Source organism: Mesoplodon densirostris, chromosome 6 (genome assembly GCF_025265405.1).
Source record: "Mesoplodon densirostris isolate mMesDen1 chromosome 6, mMesDen1 primary haplotype, whole genome shotgun sequence".
Lineage (NCBI taxonomy): Eukaryota > Metazoa > Chordata > Mammalia > Artiodactyla > Ziphiidae > Mesoplodon > Mesoplodon densirostris.
Window position 1 is genome coordinate 24,954,583 of NC_082666.1, and position 21,250 is coordinate 24,975,832.

The 21,250-nt window shown below is 51.9% G+C and overlaps 2 protein-coding genes across 2 annotated transcripts in view; both read right to left on the bottom strand.

Annotated features, from left to right (window-relative positions):
* Window positions 1–3,418, bottom strand: part of TRIM14 (tripartite motif containing 14) — a 29,003-nt gene extending 25,585 nt beyond the window's left edge. Inside the window, 4 exon segments of the mRNA XM_060101322.1 lie at window positions 241–265; window positions 267–334; window positions 3,123–3,227; window positions 3,229–3,418. Coding sequence (XP_059957305.1) covers window positions 241–265; window positions 267–334; window positions 3,123–3,227; window positions 3,229–3,345 — 315 coding nt within the window. The 5' untranslated portion in view covers window positions 3,346–3,418.
* Window positions 3,419–8,355: 4,937 nt separating this feature from the next.
* The window catches only part of CORO2A (coronin 2A), a 55,943-nt gene continuing 43,048 nt past the window's right edge, over window positions 8,356–21,250 (bottom strand). The window contains exons 3-12 of the mRNA XM_060101377.1: window positions 19,016–19,132; window positions 16,504–16,653; window positions 15,097–15,276; window positions 14,244–14,360; window positions 13,322–13,426; window positions 12,489–12,585; window positions 11,465–11,577; window positions 11,052–11,142; window positions 9,879–10,153; window positions 8,356–8,558 (exon numbers count right to left, since the gene is read on the bottom strand). Coding sequence (XP_059957360.1) covers window positions 8,427–8,558; window positions 9,879–10,153; window positions 11,052–11,142; window positions 11,465–11,577; window positions 12,489–12,585; window positions 13,322–13,426; window positions 14,244–14,360; window positions 15,097–15,276; window positions 16,504–16,653; window positions 19,016–19,132 — 1,377 coding nt within the window. The 3' untranslated portion in view covers window positions 8,356–8,426. The remainder of the gene's footprint in view (window positions 8,559–9,878; window positions 10,154–11,051; window positions 11,143–11,464; window positions 11,578–12,488; window positions 12,586–13,321; window positions 13,427–14,243; window positions 14,361–15,096; window positions 15,277–16,503; window positions 16,654–19,015; window positions 19,133–21,250) is intronic.

Sequence of the window (21,250 nt, forward strand, 5' to 3'; positions counted from 1 at the left end):
AAAGCTAATGAAACAGGAGCCCCAGGTCCCTCCCTGGCATGGCCCCTTCATGATCTTGCAACTAATTTTGTGTTTTCTCCAAAAGGGCCCCCTAAATTACAGAAGCCCCAGGTCTCACCAAACCTGACCTGCCCCTTTGAGGCTGTTTTTCATTTTCCCTTGGCTCCATATTGGGGAGAACTGTGTGTCCAAGGGCAAAGGTGGACATCTCATCTAGAATAAGGAAGAATCCCCACTTGCCTTGAGCTTCTCAGCAGCATCTTGTCTGGGTTATGTTGCCAACTTGCCGCTGCTTCTTGGTTGTCAAATTCTTTAAACATTCTTGGGTGAGTTTCTGTATGTGAAAGTGTTAGGAGAGAAGTCTTAATGTTGTTACTTTTGAGATAACAAGTCACCCCAGGGGTCATGTCCTCTCACTCCTGTATTTTTTTTCAGCTGAGCTGAGACTCAAAAGGTGAGCTGACTTGCCCAAAGTCATGAGGCAAGTTGGAAGATGAGCTGGAAGTAGGGCCACTCTGATCCTCATGGCCCTATGAGGTATTCTCCAAACCTCGAGGTGCCCCCTTTTTTTCTAGGATAGTCCTGCTTGTGACCTGCTTTTCCAGGCCCTCAAATAGGACTTTAGGGAAGCAGCTTGGGATCAGGGGAAGAGCCTTCACTTCTAGAGTGAATACTGAGTGCCTATAATGTGCTGGGGCCTGTTCTTGGAGCTGTCCTCATGGAACTTGCATCCAGGCTTGGTCTGTGGTCCTCTGGCCTGGACTGGGGTTCAGAGGACCTGCATGTGTTAAGAGGTCCCCTCTCCCACCTAAGATGGCTCCCTTCCTTATCTCTGCTTTTTGCAACTGCCATTTCTCCAAAGGCCTTACCTCCATCTTACCTTCTTATGGCTCAGTGTAAACTCAGCTGCTGGACCAACTGGGAGCTTCCTGAGGGCAGGTCTGCTCCATTCTTGGTTCCTGCTACCCCACAGGGACCAGGGGGTGACCCAAAAGTGTTTGCTGAATTGAACAGAATTACCAGGGGCTGCCAAATTCAAGTGGAGAGCTGGAGCAAGTTATGAGCCTAAGCCCCAGAGTCAGATGGGACCTCCTAGGTCTGAGTCCCAGCTCTCCTTCCACATGACCTGGGCAAGTGATCTCACCTTTCTGAACCTCGGCTTCCTCAGCTACAAAAAAGGGGACACCCCTACAGAGTTGCTGTAAAGAATAAGAAGTACACAAAGTGCTTGGTATAGTGCTTGGCACACAATAAGTGCTCAATAGACGTAGCTTGTATTGTTATTTTAATATCCAACAAGCATTTGCTATGGTGTGCACAGTTTTATTCTAGCTGGGGGGCTGGGAGTGAGTGGTGGGGCTGGGAACACAATAGTAACCCAAGTATAAGCCATAGCCTCAACTTCCAGGAGCACATCCATACCCCACTGTGATTTCTAAGCCTTCAAGTCCAGCTCCTGGCTATCAGCCAAGGATAACCCAGCTTCCTGGTGCTTGAAACCTCCAGTCACAGGGTGCTTCTCCCATCTAGGTACCTGGTGAAACCCCACTTATTCTTCACGGCCAGTTCCAATGGCTTCTCCTCCAGGAAGTCTTGCTGGGCTTCCTGTCCCTGGTTCACATTGTCCTCTCTTTGGCTCCCACTGACCACTGCCTCAGACTCCCCAGTTACAATACTTCTCATACTGTATTGTCACTGTTTGTTCTTCCCCCACTAGCCAAGGAACTCCTCCAGGTCAGGGAAGAATTGGTCTATTCCTTGACTCATGGCACCAGGTATGAGTTGAATGGATGTCTAATGAATGAATGAATGGGCAGATGGATGATGCATGAACAGACAGGTGAGTGGGTGGGTGTGTGGATGCAAAAGGGGTAGGTGGGTGGACCTGCCTATTAGAAGCTGTATCTCTGAAAGCAGCCTTGTTAACTCTGAAAACAGCATTTTGAGGAACTAAATTATTATTATAACCATTTTATAGACAAGAAGAAGAAGATCTTGGAGGCAGAGGCAAGCCTTGAATCCTGGACTCCACCTGCTAGATAGGCCCCCACGTGGCCCATTCTCACAGTGGAGCTCCAAGGTTGTCACCATGATGGTGTTAAGTCATGCTGTGCAGGGGATAGGTCATTATGGGGCTGGATTAACCACAGACGACTTCTTGAAGGTGGAAGTGGTAGAATCAACATCTGTCTGTGACAGGGGGGCCTGCCTAGCCCAGAGAGGTTGGAAGGGTCTGACTAGAGTCACTGGACAAGTTGGCCACAAGGATGGGACAAGAGTCCAGAGCCCCCTTCCACTATTAGGAATAAGCATGGGTGAGAGCTCCAAGGTGAGAATGGGCCCGTGGGAGGCAGTCCTGGGTTCAAGGCCCGCCTCGGCCTCCAGAACCCTCCTCTTCTAGGCCACGAAGCGGCCGGCCTAGCTCTCACCAGGCTGTTATGAGCGTGGAATGGAGCCGGTATGGAGGGGGAGGGGCAGAACGGCGTAGGCAGAGGGCCTTTGTGTCCGCAGCCCCTCTCTGAATTCCAGGAGGGAAAACCAGAGGAGGTGTTTGTTTGGCTTTCCGGAAACACAGATGTTTTCGAAGCGGGAGGTTTTTCATCTTTGTTAAAAGGCAGAATTTCTTCCGGCCCAAAGGCAGTGTGGTGGACCCGCCTTGGTGGGTGAGGTCCGGGATATCCGGTGCCGGCCGGGGCGCCCAAGTTCTCACTCCCAAACCCACCTTTTTTTTTTTTTTTTTTTTTGCGGTACGCGGGCCTCTCACTGTTGTGGCCTCTCCCGTTGCGGAGCACAGGCTCCGGACGCGCAGGCTCAGCGGCCATGGCTCACGGGCCCAGCCGCTCCGCGGCATGTGGGATCTTCCCGGACCGGGGCACGAACCCGTGTCCCCTGCATCGGCAGGCAGACTCTTAATCACTGCGCCACTAGGGAAGCCCCAAACCCACCTCTTCTTATGCTTAAATGATGGCCTTGCCTTTCCTTGGGCTTGTTTCTTTTTCTGAACAACAACAGGTCGGCCTCCTAGATGGTCTCTGGGCCGCCTTGGGCGTCCTGGTCCCAACCGGGAACTGTCACGCGCCTCCCCGCCCTCTGCTCCCGGGCTCCCGCCCCCCCGTCCTCACCTGCACGCGCGCCGCCTCCTCCAGCGCCAGACCAACCGGGTGGCCGCGGTGCGAGCCCAGCACCGGGCAAAGCGCGCACACGCAGCAGCGGCGGCAGCGGCGGCAGCGGCCACAGCTCAGCCACGCGGTCGCCATGCTCCGGGCAGCGCCAGCCGCGCGCGTCTTCGGGCTCCGCTGGGCCCAGCCCCCCAGGAGTCCCACTTGCCGCCGCCGCGCCCGCCATTCACCCCCAAGTTTTGGGTCCGCCGCGCAGAGAGGGGCCGGCGGGGAAATCGAAACCTGGGCGGTGGGGCGGGGCGCTCCGGGCCGTCCCAGTTCCGGCGGGGAAAGACAGATATCTGGTAGGGCGCCGCCTGCAGGCCAGGGCACAGCCGCAGCATCATCACCCTGCGGACAGCACGGTGCTCTCCCGCCCATCTGCCCGGGCAGTGAATGTTCAGGCCTGGTCTCCCGGCTCTGTGTCTAGCCCAGAGGCGGCCACAGCACAAATGGGGGCTCACTTCGAATGGGCTAACTAACTGCAAGGAGGTGGGCTTCCCCGCTGAGTGACGCTCGTCCAGTCATGATCAGAAAACTGCAGCCCTGTGGATGGGACCAAAGTTGGCTGTGGCCTTCCAGGATGCTGTGCATTACCTAGAATTTTCATTTTCCCTTAATTCTCTCTTGCCCTATCCCCAAGAGAAATAACGATTCCCACAATTGTGAGAAACATTCTGGAAACTCCACCTGCCCCCACGCTAAAGTCTCAGCATCCACGGAATGTAAGTTGGTACAGGCATTATGGAAAACAGTATGGAGGCTCCTCAAAAAATTAAAAATAGAACTACCATATGATCCAGCAATCTTACTTCTGGGTGTATATCCAAAGAATATGAAGTCAGTATATCAGAGCTATCTGCACTCCCATGTTCATTGCAGCATTATTTACAATAGCCAAAATATGGAAACAACCCAAGTGTCCATCAGTGGATGAATGGATAAAGAAGATGTGGTATATGCACGTATATATAGTGAAATGTTATTCAGACTTATAAGAGGAAATCCTGCCATTTTCTAAATGAATGAGCCAGGAAGACATTATGCTAAGTGAAATAAGCCAGACGGAGAAGACAAATACTGTATGATACCTAAATATGTGGAATCTAAAAAAAAAAAAAAAAAAAGTCAAACTGATAGAGTAGAAAGGTGGTTGCCAGGGGCTGACAGAAAAGGGTAGGGTGGGGGAAAAGGGTACAAACTTTAAGTTACAGAACCCATAAGTTCTGGGGATCTAATGTACAGCACGGTGACTATAATTAATAATACTGTATTGTACACTTGAGATTTGTTGAGATTGGATCTCAAATGGTCTCAACCATACACAAAAAATGGTAACGACGTGAGGTAATGGATGTGTTAATCAACTTGATTGTGGTGATCATTTCACAATGTATTCATATCGTAATCATTACCACATACACCTCAAGAAATCACAAACAACATAAATATATACAATTTTTTGTCAATCATACCTCAATAGAGCTAGGGGGAAAAAGTCTCAGCTCCCACCTACAAAGCCGTTGGCTCTTTCCTTTTTTTTTTTTTTTTTTTTTTTTTTTTTTGGCCACACTGCTCGCATGTGGAACTTCCCCTAGCAGGGACTGAACCCACACTCCCTGAAGTAGAAGCATGGAGCTTTAACCCCTGGACAACCAAGGAAGTCTGCCCCTGGCTCTTAATACTCATGATCTCTGCCCTGTCTATGCTCCACCCTTTGCTTGTTTCCAAACTATGGAACAGCTGGTTTTCTCTGCTTGGAACACTCTTTTCCCCAAATGCTCTTTGCCTTGTTTACTCCTATCTATCCTTCAGGTTTCTGCCTAAGTATCATTTCCTCCAAGAAGTCTTCCTTGCTTCTCCTCCAAGAGCAGCCTGAATGTTCCCTTCCTTCCAACCACGACTAAAAACTCTTTGGAGGGTAGGAACCAAGTCTTTCTTGCCTGTTTCCCAGCTTGGTTTCTGGCCCAAACAAGTGGGTATTTCCAAAAGTTCACTTTATGCCACCTTGCTTTCACAAAAGACCTACATTAGTACTTGCTTTCACTAACAGAAAGAAATCTGAAGAGGATTTTCGCTTTTATGGGAAAAGACAAAAAGTGAAATATGTTCAGCGTTTGTTTTACAGCAAGCTATTAGAGAGGCATTGGTGCACCCCCTACCACCCCAAGCAGTGGGAGTGGCACCACCAAGCTCCTTCCCCAGGAACTACACTCAGCATCTCAATATTAAGCGGTCTTAGCTTTGAATGGTGCCTGTGAGCATTTGTGCTTTATCTGGACTTATTTTGTGTGTCCGTTAGCAAGTTGTGTTAAGGTAACTGATTCTTCACTTTAGCCATTTTGGCTTGCAAAAGGTTTCATAAGAACCCTCTATTTTCAGATATCGAGGGAAACCTGTCATTGGTATTTGTGAAACAAATCAAGGAAAGCTCCATGCATTAAAATGTCTAGGAAGATGTTGTTTATTATTTTGTTACATTCTTTTCATTGCACTATTCCACATCTATTTATTTTCACTTTTTTTTTTACAAAGGTACAAGGAATTTCAGAAACAATATTAAAACAATCAAACTGTTTCAGGCACGGTTTCATATTAAAAGCATAGATTGATTTCTGACTTCCTGCTTCCCTCTATGATACAATCTCAATGACTGTAGAGCTAAGGTGGATACACCCCAAAGCTCATCTCCCAGTGCTGTCTTCATTCTCAGAAAGTTCCTGAGTCAACAGTCAGGGGGTTCCTAGGGTATGGAGTAAGGAGATGAGTACACATTCCGCTTGCCCTGAGCTTGAGGGCCCTGCAAATGCTGGGCGAGTTCCACTTCATCAGTCAAGAACAAAAATGTAATTTTAAAAAATGTCTTAAAAAAATATCTGATAAAAATTACCTATCCCTCTCCCTTGCTGTGAAATAATTTAAATAATTTATTGTAGATGTAAAAAAAAAAAAAAGAAGGAAAAAGAAGTTTGTTCATGGATGCCTTCGTATTGTTTTTAAGCACGAGGTCTGGGTCCCTCAGGGGTGGGTAGAGCTTGAGAAGGAAGGGATGTCTCTGTGTCGAGGAGGCAGGCGGGAAGCTCTCCAGACTGGCCCCACCTCCATGCCTTGCAGCCAGTGCCTTTTGGGCTTGATGATTCTTCATTCTCTGAGGTTAGGTCTTCTCTTCTGAACTTGGGGATAATAACACCTAGCTGACCCGTATTAAAATAGAATGTGTCAGTGATTGAGGGTGGGAGTGCTTTGTAAACTGTGACATGCTGGCCGCGAATGAGGTGGGAAAGGTGTCTGGGATTTGGCCTTTGGCAAGCTTGGCAGGCCCCAGGGACTGAGTAAACCCGACAAGGAACATGGGCACCTGGTGTGTGTGGGCAAACAAGGGGACGCAGCCATGGCTCGGGGAGGGGGCAGTCGGGAGCACAGAGCCCTCACTGTGCTGCAGTCAGGGTCCTGGAGACACCCAGGAAAATGCTTCTTGACTTTTTTTAGGAGTTTCTAGCATGGACTTAGAAGATAGGGTTGAAGTCCCAGATCCTGTCTGGGGCTCACTGTCCTCATCTTTCCTGCAAATAGGTACAGAGGGACTAGCCCAGTGGGTCTCTGTCCTCTCTGTATTGCAGAATTACCTGGGAACTTATAAAAACATACACAAGGTCAGGCCCTACTCTGGAGATTCGGCTCCAGCTGGTCTGAGGTTGGGCCTGGGTATCTGTATTTCCTGAAGGCTCCCAAGGGGATTCTAAGGTACAGCCTGGGTTGAAACCTACCGGGCTAGGTGGCCTCCTGCAGTTCCCATCTTAGCTCCAGGATCGCCCTGTGCAATGGACAAACTCATCGTCTGCATAGCCTTGGTAAAGAGGGGCACATTTAACTTCCAACATTCCCCGTCCCTAGATGGGTTCTTGTACTGACCACTGAGAAGGAGAGAACCTTAGAGAAAGGGCTCAGAATACAGATTCACAAAGGAGGGATACAGAAAAACTCTCAGGCCGGAAGGGAAGTCAGGGCCATCTGGTCCTGCTTCCTTGCCTAGTGCAGTCATCCTTCTCCAGAAACCCTCATGGCTGGGCGGCCATGGGGCTCTGCCGGCACACTTCCAGGCTGGAGATCCCTACCTCCTGGGGACCTCTTCTATTACCTTGGGCTGAAATCTGCCTACATCATCCTGGAGGAGGCAGGCTCTGCGACCTCAGGGCTTTGGTGGTGGCAGTCGGTAGCCATGGGCACCACTCTGCTGTCTGCATCCCCACATAAGGGATAGCGTCTACCCATATTCGGCTGATTCTGGTTGAAGAGAGAGAGGATGGCCTCCTGTCTGTGTTCTACAATTAGGCTGAATCCTGACTTACTTCCCTGAAGCTAAACTTCCTCTGCCTCTTTGTCAATGTGTTTGGAGTTCCTGCAGCAAACCCAGATCATCACCCTACAAGTAGTTTTCGTTAGGTCAAGGCCAGGGTTTCTTATCTCAGGTGGCAGATCCTATAGAGGGCAGCCCATTCCAGGGTCCCCCTTGTTCAGATGGAGAAAGTGAGACCAGAGAGGTAATGATTTGCAAGAGGTCACTGAGCAAGTCAGGGGCACAGCTGAGGCCAGAATCAATGGATTCCTGCCTTGTGGGCTGAGAACTGCACATCTGCTGCATCATAAACCGCAGAAAGGCAGACCCAGGAGACAAGGAGCTCAGCCCAGCCCGGCCATGAACTCTCTGGGGACCTTGATTACTTGCCTCTCTCTGGGCCTCAGTTTCTCCACCTGTAAAATAAGGAAGTTGGGCCACGTCACTGGTTTTCAAACTTCTAATATTTTTTTAGTGGCAGAATTATGTATTCCATAGAAGTTAATATATAAAACAGAAAGAAGGGGAGCTGACTGGTAGGAATGGAGGCGGGGGGGCACAGCCCTCCTGACTTAGCCTTCCCCCCTTGCTATGGACCACAGTTTGAAAACCACAGGAAGGTTCACCTCCTAGGACCTTCCAGCTCTAACTTTCTACAATGTTCTTCCCCTTGAGAAGTTACCGTGGACCCTTCAAAACAATTAAACAGAAGGCAAGGTATCATCTAAAAAGAGTCAATTCAGACACTGTTGTTTCAAGAAGGCAAATAGAAAATCGGCACCAGGTCCCACTGGAATCTTTCAGCAACCAAGAGTTTCATCTGTAAAAAAATACAGAAATAGTGGCTGTTCTCAGGGGACCTGTGGTTTGGTTCCGGACCTCCCCGTGAGCCGAGTGGTGTCCCTGAGGGCGAGGAGGGCAGAGGACCCTGCTCAGAGCCTCTCTGAGCCCATCCGCAAGTTTTTGATCTCCAGTTCCAATTGTTTGGCCTGGACCTCACGCTGGGTCACCAGCTCCCGGAGCCTTCGGATCTCATCTTGTTGCCGATAGAACATCTGCAGCAGCTGGGAAAGCACAGAGCAGAGGGGAAGGTCACCTGGGTGTCCTGGGATGCAAGGGGTCAGGACACCAGCAGAAAGCATTAAACATTGCCCCTTTTTGACTCAGAAAGGTGGGTGATTACATTTACATGGCTGAGGCCTGAGGGAACAGCCATGGCATAGATCTTTTACAAAAACCTAGTTTTCTTCACCCAATAAATGAACATCAAAAAGTCTTGATGTTTCAGACATTTTTTGCCTCCTTAGATTCCCTCATGGGTGGAGCAAAGGATACTTGGCCCTGAAGTCTTGGAGATTGGAGCTTTCACCACCGCTAAACTATGTGGCCTCAGGCAGGTTACTTACCCTCTCTGAACTTCAATTTCCTCCTCTGGAAACTGGGGATCAGAAAACTAACCTCAGCATTATTATAATTGTTGCCACTGTATAGAATGGTACTAGATGTTGGGTGCTCCCCCTAAGGATTTCGTTATTCCACTGGACGCTAACAACACCCCTACGAGGGCGGTAGTATTAGTACCCCCACTTCACCACTGTGGAAACTGAAGCTGAGAGATTCAGCCATGCCGCGGAACAACTAAGCCCATGCGCCACAACTACTGAGCCTGCAGTCTAGGGTCCGTGAGCCGCAACTACTGAGCCCGTGCACCACAACTACTGAAGTCCCCGCACCTAGAGCCCATGCTCCGCAAGAGAAGCCACAGCAATGAGAAGCCCGCGCACTGTAATTCGCTCCCGCTCGCCACAACTAGAGAAAGCCCACGCGCAGCAACGAAGACCCAACGCAGCCAAAAATAAATAAATAAATAAACAAATTTATTTAAAAAAAGAGAGAGATTCAGCCCCCGGGTCCAAGGTCCTAGAAGTAGCGCTCAGTAGAGCCAGGATCAGAATCCCTCTGTGAGACACCAGCCCTTGTGTTCTTAGCCACTACACGCTCCCAGGGCTGTTGAGAAAATACAGGCAGATGATATATCGAAGTGCCTACCTACCCAGGGCCTGGCACACAGTAGGCACTTAACAAATGTTGATTCTGAGCACACAGAAAATCCTAGAGCATCAGAAGTGGAAGGGACTTTACTACCTACCAAGTCAAACCCTCGGCATTTTACAGATGGTTCCCTACCACCTGTAAGTAAACCCACCATCTTGACACGCAGGTGGTGCTCATGACGTGTTTGTGAGTGAATCAGCAAAGCGAGTTAAGGGGCTAGGCCAGGCCACACAGCTGGTTATTTTCCTCGCCCCTCACTTTCTGCTCCCCCCACAGCTGCTCACAGCTGCTCCCCTCCCTTGGCAGGCCTACCCCACCCTCATTCGCACCTCATTCTCTGTCTTTGGTGGGGGGCATTCGAAGATGTCAAAGCCATTTGTGAACCAAGTTTTCCTCTCCTCCAGTCTGTGTTCTGCCACCCACGGTGGTGCCCTCTCCTCCAGCAGGGAGAGGGGCCTCCGGCCATCTTCTGCAGCCAGCTTTTCTGTCTGGTTGAAGACACGAGGCGAGGTGTGGGCCCTGGGCTTGGAGAGAGGTCTCTCTGGGGGCAGAGGCTGGGGGCTCAGCAGCTCGGAGCCAGGCCTAAGGGACATCAGGACTGGCCCTGGGAGGGAAGCAAAGGGCTGGGTGAGGACTGAGTGCCCCTGAGCAGGTGGGCATGGGGGGCACTGACACACGCAGACACACACAGAGCCACACGGAGACACAGAGATACACGTGACACGTGTGGGCGATATGGCTACATGCAGACAGGCACGAACCCACAGACCAGGGCAAGCAGAGTGCAAATACACACTCGTGTGATTATCTAAGCGAGGCTTGGTTTGTAGGGGCTGCCCCAGAATACCGCAGGCCCCTCGCGCCTGCGCTGCGCTCTGCCGTCTACCAGTTCATGAATTCTCCCAACACCCCAAGAAGCAGGGGAGGCAGGCATCACGGCTACAATGAGGAAACCGAGCCCAGAGAGGAGTGAGACTGTCTAAGGGTTACACCTAAAAGGGAGGGGGCCGCAGGCAGCTCTGGGGGTCGCAGCAGGGGTGGGAGCGTACACCGCCTCCCCCTGCGCAGGCCCTTATGTTGACAGGCCAGGGAGGGAGAGTCAGGGCAGGCAGAGTGGGCAGAAGGGCCCGGGCGGGGGCTGCTGCCTAGAGGGTTTCTGGGGTCAAAGAGTAATTGCAGAGGTGGCGGGAGGATGGGCAGGGGGCATCCAGCTGAGACTCTCCAGTCACTCTGCAGAGCCCAGAATTTAAAGACGTTTTCCTTGGAGCCAAATCCCTTGATTCGGAGGGAGTTTCCTGAGCCACTTGGGACGAGCCCCTCCCTTCCTGGACCCATATGCGACCATCCTAACCACTGGGAACCGACTATCAAGGACCAGTCCTCTGGGGTTAAGGGTTACGGAAGGACACAAATACCAGCCACACCCCTCTCAGCTACTTGGGGCCACTGGACGCTCCGTTGTCCCCCACATTCAGCCGAGGCCTTTTCTCTGCCTTCCTCACCTTTATTCATCCCACTGAGCCACTCCTGGGCCGTCAGAGAGGGCTGGGCACCTGCCGTGGGCGGGTAGATGTCCTCTTGGTAGGATTCCGACTGCAGAAGTCAGGACAGTGAGAGCGGGGATGGTGGGGGAGGGTCCTTAGAGATCCAGGGGGGCAGACTCCCCCCAACCCCTGTGAGTTGAGGAAACTGAGGCCCAGAGAGCAAAGGGATGTGCCCAACGTCACAGAGCAACTCAAGAGCAGAGGTGGGAGGGACAGCGCACTGACCACAAGAAAGGCTTCCCCTTGAGGAGGGGCCATCAGCCTCCCTGTTGCTCCCCCAGGGGCGTGGGCTCCAGGCTCCAGGTCCCGGGGTCCTTCTTCTCCAGGAGGGGTTCCCCACCTCCCTCGGAGACGGCTCACACCACCCTTACCCGCCGGGGTACAATCATGGATACGGGCTCGATGAGGCTTTTGGTTGTAATCAGCTTGTAGAAGCGGAAGATCTCACAGGAGGACACGTCGAGACCTCTCTTTGGCATAACACCTGTGGGGAGATGACCAAGGAGGGCCAAGCGATTCCTCAGGGTGGGCTGGGGCCCCAGGGACCCAGGGTGAGTGGCAAAGCCAGGGTGAACACCTGGATGTGAACAGAGACCAGCCTCTTTCCACTATCCTTCCCTTAACAAACAGTCCTACCTTGGACCAGGTCCCGAGCTGGGGAAATGGGGTTGAAATCCTCAGACTTTGTCCCCTACCTTCAAGGATTTTAGGTAAACTTTTACAGCAAGTGTGCTCTGCTCAAGGCCCTCCATCACCCTCCCCATACCTCCCAACCCAGATGCCCTTAATAGAGCAATGCCAGCTTTCCTTTGATTAGTGTTAGCATGCTATCTTTCTCCATCTTCACTTTTTTTTTTTGGTCGCGCAGCGTGGCCTGCGGGATTTTAGGTTCCCGACCAGGGATGGAACCCGTGCCCCCTGCAGTGGAAGCACGGAGTCTTAACCACTGGACCGCCAGGGAAGTACCTCCATCTTTACTTTTAATCTAGCTGTGTCTTTATATATAAGTGGGTTTCCCGTAGAGGGCATATCGTTGCGTCCTGTTTTGTTTTGTTTTGTGTTTAATCCCTAAACACACTTAAAAATCAGGGCCTCTCTTAGGTCAATGTCCCCCATCTCCTTGCTACTGCTGTAACTGCTGTAACTGCTCAGCTACAACACCTTCATCCTCTCCCCGTGCCGTGCTCTGCTTCCCTTCTGGCTCCTCAAGTCTTGCCTCCTCCAGTAAGCCCTCCCGGACTTCTCCCTGTGTGCTCCCAGAGAACCTCAACTAGAACTCCCATGACTCAGAGCGTTGACCCGCTGTCTCCCTCCCCAGTGAGGGGCCCTCTAGGGCGAGGCCTGACTCATCCCTGTCTCCCCAGGCCCCAAGTGGCCTCAGTGTCCCACACTCACCGATCCCCTTCTGTGGATTATAGGAGCGGTACTCAGTCAGGTAGTTCAGGTGAGGTTTCTCGGTGCTGACCTCATAGTAGCGGATGTTCCCGTCTCCCTGTGGAGGGGAGGGCACTGCTCAGAGCCAGGCCCCATCAGGCCCCCACCTGGTCCCCACTGCCACACAGCGGAAACCTGGAGAGGACTGTGAGTGAAGAGCTGGCAGAGCCGCCTCTCACAAGGGCAGACCAGAGGACTGACACCAAGGCAGCAGGGCACCAAGGGACCTCATTTTAACACTTAGTCCCCCCCAACCATGACCCAAAGCCCACACAGATGCCTCCAAGGCAGAGGCTCTGGGAGCACAGGCCTGAACCCCACTCCCATCTGAGACCCGCACACAAAGGTCAGAAGTGGGGTTCCTGAGACCATCCAGTGGGTCTTACCCCTGGGGCATTTCTGGTTGTCACTGTCATAATGACTGGGTGGAGAGGTGGGTGCTGCTCCTGGCATTGGTGGGTAGCGGCCAGGGATGCCAAGTACAAGATAGTCTTACCCAATGAAGACCTGTTCTGCCTCAAATTTGAAGGTGCCCCTGCCAGGAAACACTGACTGGTCCCTCCTTATCTGGACCCAGAACTGGGGACGGACTAGCTCAGGGTGTCCAGCAAAGCCCTGGCCCCAGGTGTTCTTGTGGAGCCAGGAGGGTGGGAGAGGGGCGGGGCTCACCACAGGGGGAGAGTATCTAGCCACTCCTGCCTGTCCCTGCCCCTGCCCTGTACCCCAAGGGCCCCAGGCTGCGGTCTGGCCGCCAGTGGCACCAGGCCGCCACTTCCCTCCCATGTCAGACTGACCTTCCCCACCACGTAGAGCATGTTGGTGTCCGAGTCATAGAATGGAAACAGCACGCCTGAGGAGCCATCGAGGTCCTCCTCTGCGAGAGGCACAGAGAGGTCATCCTGCAAGGGAAGGGAGACCAGGAGGGTCTATGGAGTGCCCCTTGGTGGTGCTAAGATAAGAATTCCTGTCACAGGGCTGTGTGTATGTGTGCGTGTGTGTGTGTGAGAGAGAGAAAGACAGACCAGCTCCTTTTCCCTTGTTAGCATTTTACCTTTAATGAATCATTTCTCATACACATGATGTCATTCCAGCCCTCCTCCTCCTGTTTTATTTGTTTGTTTGTTTTTTTTTTTGGTACGTGGACCTCTCACTGTTGTGGCCTCTCCCGTTTCGGAGCACAGGCTCCGGACGCACAGGCTCAGTGGCCATGGCTCACGGGCCTAGCCGCTCCGCGGCATGTGGGATCTTCCCAGACCGGGGCACGAACCGGTGTCCCCTGCATCGGTAGGTGGATTCTCAACCACTGCGCCACCAGGGAAGCCCCTCCTGTTTTACATCTACTATAATGCAAGGAGATTCAGACAGAGAGGAAGCGATCTGTCGAACTCCGGCCAAGTGCTCCTTGAAATGAATACTACTTGGCCTGGTCTTCATCCCCATCCCCACCCCCACCCACCTTGAACAGGCAGCTCCTCTTGCCCACACACCTCCTTATTTCACTCTAAGGGCTTGCTCCAGCTGTTCCCTCCGCCTAGAAGGCCCTTTCCTTCTCCTGCCCTCCCCTTCACCCCCAAGTCCTGATCCCAAACTCAGCCATCTCCCCTCCCCCACGCCGAGGCTTCTCCTGGGTCCTGACCCCTCCCCTTCCTTGAACAACAAGATGCACAAGGTGTGGCGCTGGTGAGGGGTGCTGGTGGGGCTGTTCGGGAGACTCACCTGGTCCCACAGGGCCATCTGCCGGTTGTTCCATCGGGATGTGCCCGTGGACAGCAGCTTCTTCAGGTTCCCCAGAAATAGCACTTTGTTGGCCCGGTGCCCCTTATAGCTGGCTTCCTGGAGGGACATGTGTGGTCAGGGACATCCTATCTTTGCTTACGCTGCTGCTCCACCTGGAATGCCTTCTTTTCTCACCCCAGCTCTGCCTGGAGAATCCTTCCAGAGGCACCACCTCCAGGAAGCCTTCCTGGGTCTCTCCCATCCACATAAAGTCTCTCCCACTATTTTTGTTGAGAGTTCTTTTTCTGAGCTAGGACAGAGGTAAACTTCGGCCCAGCTCCATGTTTTTGCTAAAAGATTATTATTGAGCATCCACTATGTGCAAGGCATGGGGCTGGGTGGCCACTGTCACCTGGGATATCTCATTTAACCCTCCCAGAGGAAGGACTAATGGCCCATTGTTGCAGATGAGAAAATAGACACTCAGAGAGCAGAAAGTGCTTGTCTAAGGTCACACAGTGGATAACAGTGGTGCCCTGAGGTTTCTTGACCCCCAGGTTATGCCTCCTGACAGAGGTGAGGCACAATGACAAGCTTTGGAGTTAGACCAGGTTCCAGTCCCAGCTTTCAATGTGAGCAAGTCCCTTAGCCTCTCTTCAGCCTCAGTTTTCTCATCTGAAAAATGGGTATGACATAGTCTACACTCCCCCAACAGATGGGGATAAACACGCGTGAAGGCTTGGCCAGAACACTAACATCATTACTGCCCTGTTCTCAAACCTCCCCCACCCTGCCATGCCCACTCCACTCCTCGCTCCTCTGACCCCAAGCCAGACCCCAGCCCAGCACTGACCTGGAGGACGGCCTCTGCTCGGGGGTCGAGAACCCGAATCTTGCGGTCTCTACAGGCAGTGGCCAGCAGGCTGCCGTTGGTGTTGAAGGACATGGAGAGGATCACGTCTTGGTGACAGTTAATTGTCTTCACGGGGCTCATGATTACAGCCTCCTTTGTATCCAGGTTCCAGACCATCACCTGCATGGCAGAGAGCCGGCTCTGAGCACAGTGCATCCCCCCGAGCCCCGCCCTGGCCTCCACAGTCACGCGCCAGCCAGGCTGCAGTGAAACACGGTATCCCCGGGAGGGAAGCCACAGATGGCAGTTTGGCCAAGAGGCCTCGGGTGGGAGGATGGGTCTGCCGGCTGAAGCTGCCACGTGGCAGGAGGGGGAAGTGGGGAGTCAGGCTATCTGGCAGTGAAAAGAAAACACCATCTGCTTGGAGCAATGAAACATCCATGCTGGGAGGACCCCAAGGGACCAGATAGTCCAGGGGGTTTCAAACAGTCATTAGCAACAGTTTCTACCACACAGATAACAAGGGCTGCCATATTTAGCTACACAGGCTGTGCACTGCACAGCTCCAGGGCAACCCATTCCCGTAGTCTATAATGCGAATAGCACCCCCTGGAGTTGTGTACAGATAAACTGTACAACCATAAACAGTAGCACACCCTACATAAACAGATAATAGAGCACTTCTGATCAGAACGGGGTAAAGGACCTCTCAACCACTCCCATCCCACATCAACCCCATTTGTGTGCAGACTGAGAAACTGAGGCCCAGAGAAGACAAGGGACTTTCCCAGGTCATACTACAAGTCAGAGACAGAGTGGGAATAGAATCTAGGTCTCCTCTACTGTGAATTTTCCCAATCCACAGGGCCCACAGCTTGCTAGCTTTGAAATCAGTGGAGCAGGGGGAGGCATCTCTGGGCAGGGTCCAGCCCATCCCCTCCAGAAAGACTAATGGATTGAATAGTGTCTCCACCGCCCACCCTGCCCCCACCAAACTCATATCTACCTGGAACCTCAGAATGTGACCTTATTTGGAAACAGGGTCTTTGCAGGTATAATGTGTTACAGTGAGATCGTACTGGATTTGGGTGGGCCCTACATGCAATGACTGGTGTCCTTGTACGAAGAGGGCAGGATGTATAGATACACAGAGAGGAGGGCAGAAGACAGAGGCGGACTGGAGTGATGCAGCTACAAACCAAGGAATGCTCGGAGCCACTAGAACCTAGAAGAGGCACAGAAGGACTTCTCCCTAGAGACTTCGGAGAAAGCATGGCTCTCTCTCCTAACACCTTGATTTTGGATTTCTGGCCTCCAGAACTATGTGAGAATACATTTCTGTTGTCTTAACCCACCAAGTTTGGTCATAGGTCAGGGTAGCCCTAGGAAATGAATACACAGACCCACCTTGTAGTCATAGCCGGAGCTGAAGAGGATATTGGCGGCTGTGGGGTGCCACTCCACCAGGCCCACTCTGCGGGCGTGGCCCACCAGCTCCTTCTTGCAGGCTGTGAGGTTCTTTGCCAGCAGCTGCTTGGGGATGTCCCAGATTTTAATCTGTCAGGGAAGACACGGCCCAAAGGAAGGGTTAGCTGGGATCACCTTGGCCGTCCACGACCCTGAGCCACAGAACTGGCAGTGCTCAGCAGACAGTCCGGGGGAGCTCTCTCTGTGTCTACCTCTCACTCAATGGAGAGGCAGCTGGGGCCCCCCAGAGAGACAGGTGCTTTGCCAAGGTCCTCCAGCCCAAGCAGGGGCTGGAGAGGAGCCTAGGCCTCCAGTAATCTTTGCCATTCTTAGCGACCTGAGGCCGTGGGTGAGTAGATGGGCCGCAGGCTTGATTCCCAGGCTGAATGTCAGAGCAAACCTGCCTCTCAGCCTAGAATACCCCTCAAAGTACAGTGCTCTAGCCGCCCCTGGTCCCAAAGGCTCAGGGTAGAGCTTCAAATGCCAGGAGAAAGGGTTTATGCTATCTCCTCAGGGAGCTAGGGAGCCAGCGCAGTCTCTGGAGCAGGACAGGGCAGGGATAACCCCCAACCACTTCCGTTATAGGGGGCCCCTTGGATGGCCCGGAAGAGGAAGACTAAAGGCCAGAAGGCAGGGTTGGATGGGGTCACAGGCCTGTATTCCACAGTGAGGGCCTGGGAGGAGGGGCTGGGGCTTCCTTCCAGAGCAGTGTTGTTGAGGATGGAAGGGGCTTACATGGTAGAAAGTCATCTCCCCATCACAGAGGCATACAAATGGAGGAACAGAGGATGCTACAGAGGATGACAGAGCCCAGGCTGACTTAACGTCCCTTATTGTCCTGCAGGGCTCTCAGGTCCCTATGTGGTTGTACGTCCTCTTTCTCTTAGGATCTATGGGCCTTCAGATAGACTTTGCTTTTAAATCAGCATTTATTTCCTGGTCATCCTGGATTTAAAACCAGAAAGCCGACCTCACAATAGTGCCAGGCTCCAGATAGATGGAGTCTGGTCAGGGCTGTTACCAAACAGAACTGGACCTGGCTGGAGGACAGACTCTGGGCAGGCCTGTTTGGTAGAAACAGACACCATCCCTCAGAGCTAGAGGGTCATCCCTGCCACTCCCAATAGTTGGGTCCACTCCTCCTGCCCCCGGGGCAACTGGGAAGGGATGGGTGATGAGGCTAGCTAGGAATTTAATAAAGACCTTGAAGGGAGCCTTCAAAGCAGGCCTGAAAGGGCAGGTATTCCAGGAGTGAACACACAGTCAGATACTTGATATCCTGTCAGAAGCCCTACACTCATTTGAGACAAGGTTAGTTCTCACAGGGCCCAGCTGTCCCTTTGGTGAAGCCACGTCGGCAGACACTGTCCATTAGGTTCCTCAGCAACCCTCATATGGAAAATGACACAAGTCCTCTTAGAATTTTCTACCTGCTTCTCTCTATGAACGGGTCTGTTTCCTTTGATCAGACAGTGAGGCTATTTCCTTTTTTTTGCCTTGGCTGCCAGGCAGCTCCAAGCTAAGCCTGGAATTCAACAGCTGCAACCCTCCATAGTTAAATTCCTCCATCTGTGGCTGCTGCTCTTTAGGGAAGTGGAACAGCTCAGTGGGAAAAGATTGGGCTCTGGAATCAGGCCTTAGTCGGAACCCTGGCTCTGCCGCCACAAACTGTGTGACCTCGGGCAAACTGCCCCATCTCTCAGATCCTCAGCTTCTGCATCAGAAAAACATCCTACCTTGTGGGGCTGCTGGGAAGACTGAGTGAAATGATATGTGTAATGAGAGTCAGGAACACAATGGGCTCACAATAAAGGGTAGCTATGACTTTCATCCTTATTTCAATCATCTGATCGTATCTGTGTCTTTTGTTTTAAGCCATACCCGCTGAGTTTTAGAAGGAGGCAGAGAATACGTTATAAATAACACCAAACATTGTGGAGCCAGGGACTATGATCCTGGTACAGAACAGGGGCTCAAAAAGTTGGTGGGACTGAAGCTTTTGGGATGGTTTTGGTGTTCACATTCATTTAAGGCTCCCACTCTTATCCTTTTAAATCTTCCCTCCCCATTGTCAATGAGATTATGTGGCACAATATTTTCGGGCCACAGTAAAAATGCCCTTCACAGCATTTGATAGGTCCCCCAAAAGATGGGCTTTCCCACTGGGAAATGAATCTCACTGGATTTTCATTAGATGGTTGGGAGCTATTATGCTCATTTTATAGATGGGGGAACTGAGGCCCATAGAGAGGAGGGGTGGTACCCCAAGTCCCACGGAGCCCAGAGCTTCTCCTCCTCAATCGAACTTACCCCCTCCACACACAGTGACCTCACCTCGTGAAGGATGAAGGAGTCAGGAAGGTCAGAGCTGAGTCCAGACACCATGCCGTCTCCCTCTGCCCCAGTCCCACTCCTCTCGGGAAAGGGAAACGCCTCATGCACTGACACTCACCGTGGTATCTTCAGAACAGGAGGCGATCTCAAAATCATTGAAAGGGTTCCATTTGACGTCTAAGACGTTCCCTCTGTGCCCGGAGACCTTTGGGTAGTGGGGGTCCAACTTTCCCGTCTGTAAAACAGTACCCAGGAAGGTTGGGGAGGGAGGGGGCTAATTCCACTTTAGCACCTGGAGGGTCCCTCGGGCAGCCAGCAATCACCAAGTAGACAAGAAAATGTATGGGGCAGAACTGGGAGTGAATCTAGGACTTACCACTAACCCCTGTGTGATCCTGGGGGAGTCACAGCACTTCTCTGAGCCTCAGTGTCCTCCTCAGTAAAACAGAGGCGATGATAGGTATTTCAGACCGTTCGTGTGAGGATCATAGGAGACGAGGTGTGGGAAGGGCCTAGCACAGTGCCTAGCACATGGTAGGTGTTCAGTAAAAGGATGTTTCCCTTCATATACTGCTGGCGGGAATGCAAAAATGGTGCAGCCACTGTGGAAAAGAGTCTGGCAGCTCCTCAAAAGGTTACACAGAGTTAGTATATGACCCCGTAATTCTACTCCTAGGTATAGCCCCAAGAGAAATAAAAACATAGGTCTACAAAAAGACTTGTACACCAATGTTCACAGCAGCATTATTCATAATAGCCAAAAGGTGGAGACAATCCAGATGTCCATCAATGGATAAATGGATATTGAAATGTAGTATATTCACACGATGAAATGTTACTCAGCCAAAAAAGGGAATGAAGTACTGACACATGCTTTGACGTGGGTGAACCTTGAAAGCATCAAGCTAAGTGGAAGAAGCCAGACATAAAAAGCCACATACTGCATGGTTCCACTAGATGATGTACCAGATGTAGTTTCACTGCTTGAGCAAATGAACACATCCGCTGGTACCTGGAATTCAGAACCCTGAATAATGATGAAAAAAAAAAAAATCCAGAATAGGGGGAATTCCCTGGCGGTCCAGTGGTTAGGACTCAGCGCTTTCACTGCCGAGGGCCTGGGTTCAATCCCTGGCTAGGCAACTAAGATCCCACATGCCATGCAGTGGGAAGACGGGGGTGGGTGGTGGGATCCAGAATAGGTAAATCCATAAAGACTGAAAGCAGATTAGTGGTTGCCTAGGGCTGGGGGGAGGGGGCAAATGGGGAGTGACTGCTAATGGGGGTGGGGTTTCTGGGGGTGATAAAATCATTTGTAAATTAGTGGTGATGGTTACACAACCACGTGAACATCTAAAACTCAATGAATTGTACACTTAAGTGGTGAATTTTATGGTATGTGAGTTATACTTCAATTAAAAAGAAAGAGCATTTTCTTCCCTTCCCCTCTTTCCTGCTGAGAATTCCTGTCTAGGTGCTAGGAGGACACACAGTTTTCACAGCCCCGGCTACACAGACCCGAAGCTGAGATTCCCTGGGCCATGGGACAACTACACCAGTTCATCCACAGAAACCAGCAGCTGGCAGGGACCAACACATTCATTTTACACGCCACACTGCATGGCCCTGGCAGTACAAGGACCAGGACCAGGCCCTCTGCCTGCCAACGCAGGCACCGCCACATCCACTAGCCAGCCTCAGGTTCTAGAGCCCACCCACCGGAAGGCTCCACTTTTATATCTAAGTGAGGGAGAAAGTGGAGAAGAAAACTGGCCAACACCCACCCATTCACCACATCTTTACGAGAAACCTGGGGGACGGGCCCTATGCGAGGTGCTGGGTGAACATAAGACGTAGTACTTGACTTCACAGAACTAACTGTCTCATGATATTTAAAAATTAATTTTGAAGAACAGAGTGAGCTCAGGGAATACCCACGGTCTCTCCTTCCCTCACCTCCCCAACTCTGCAGAGACCACTGCACTCTTGTGGGACGTCTTGAGACCATGCCCAAGGGAGACGAAGCAAAGATGAGTGATGGTCCCTGGCCTTGCTTACTAGGGCAGCAAAGCAGGGAGCTGCTGTGAGAACAGACACAGGACACCCCTGTTCACCCCTGGCAAACTAGGGGACAGAAAACCGAGACCCTGGTTCACGGCGGTTTTATGCATGCATCTTCGTAGCTCTGCAAACAGGCTGTGGTCCCGGGCTCCCCTTCAGAAGTACTCTGCCCAATTCCGATCTTGCCCCTCGGGAAAGGGTCTCAGAAACCTCACCCTAGACTGGATCCCTTCCTGGAGGGGGAACGCTATAAAGCACATTATTTGACAAACTGGAATGTGAATGGTAGATT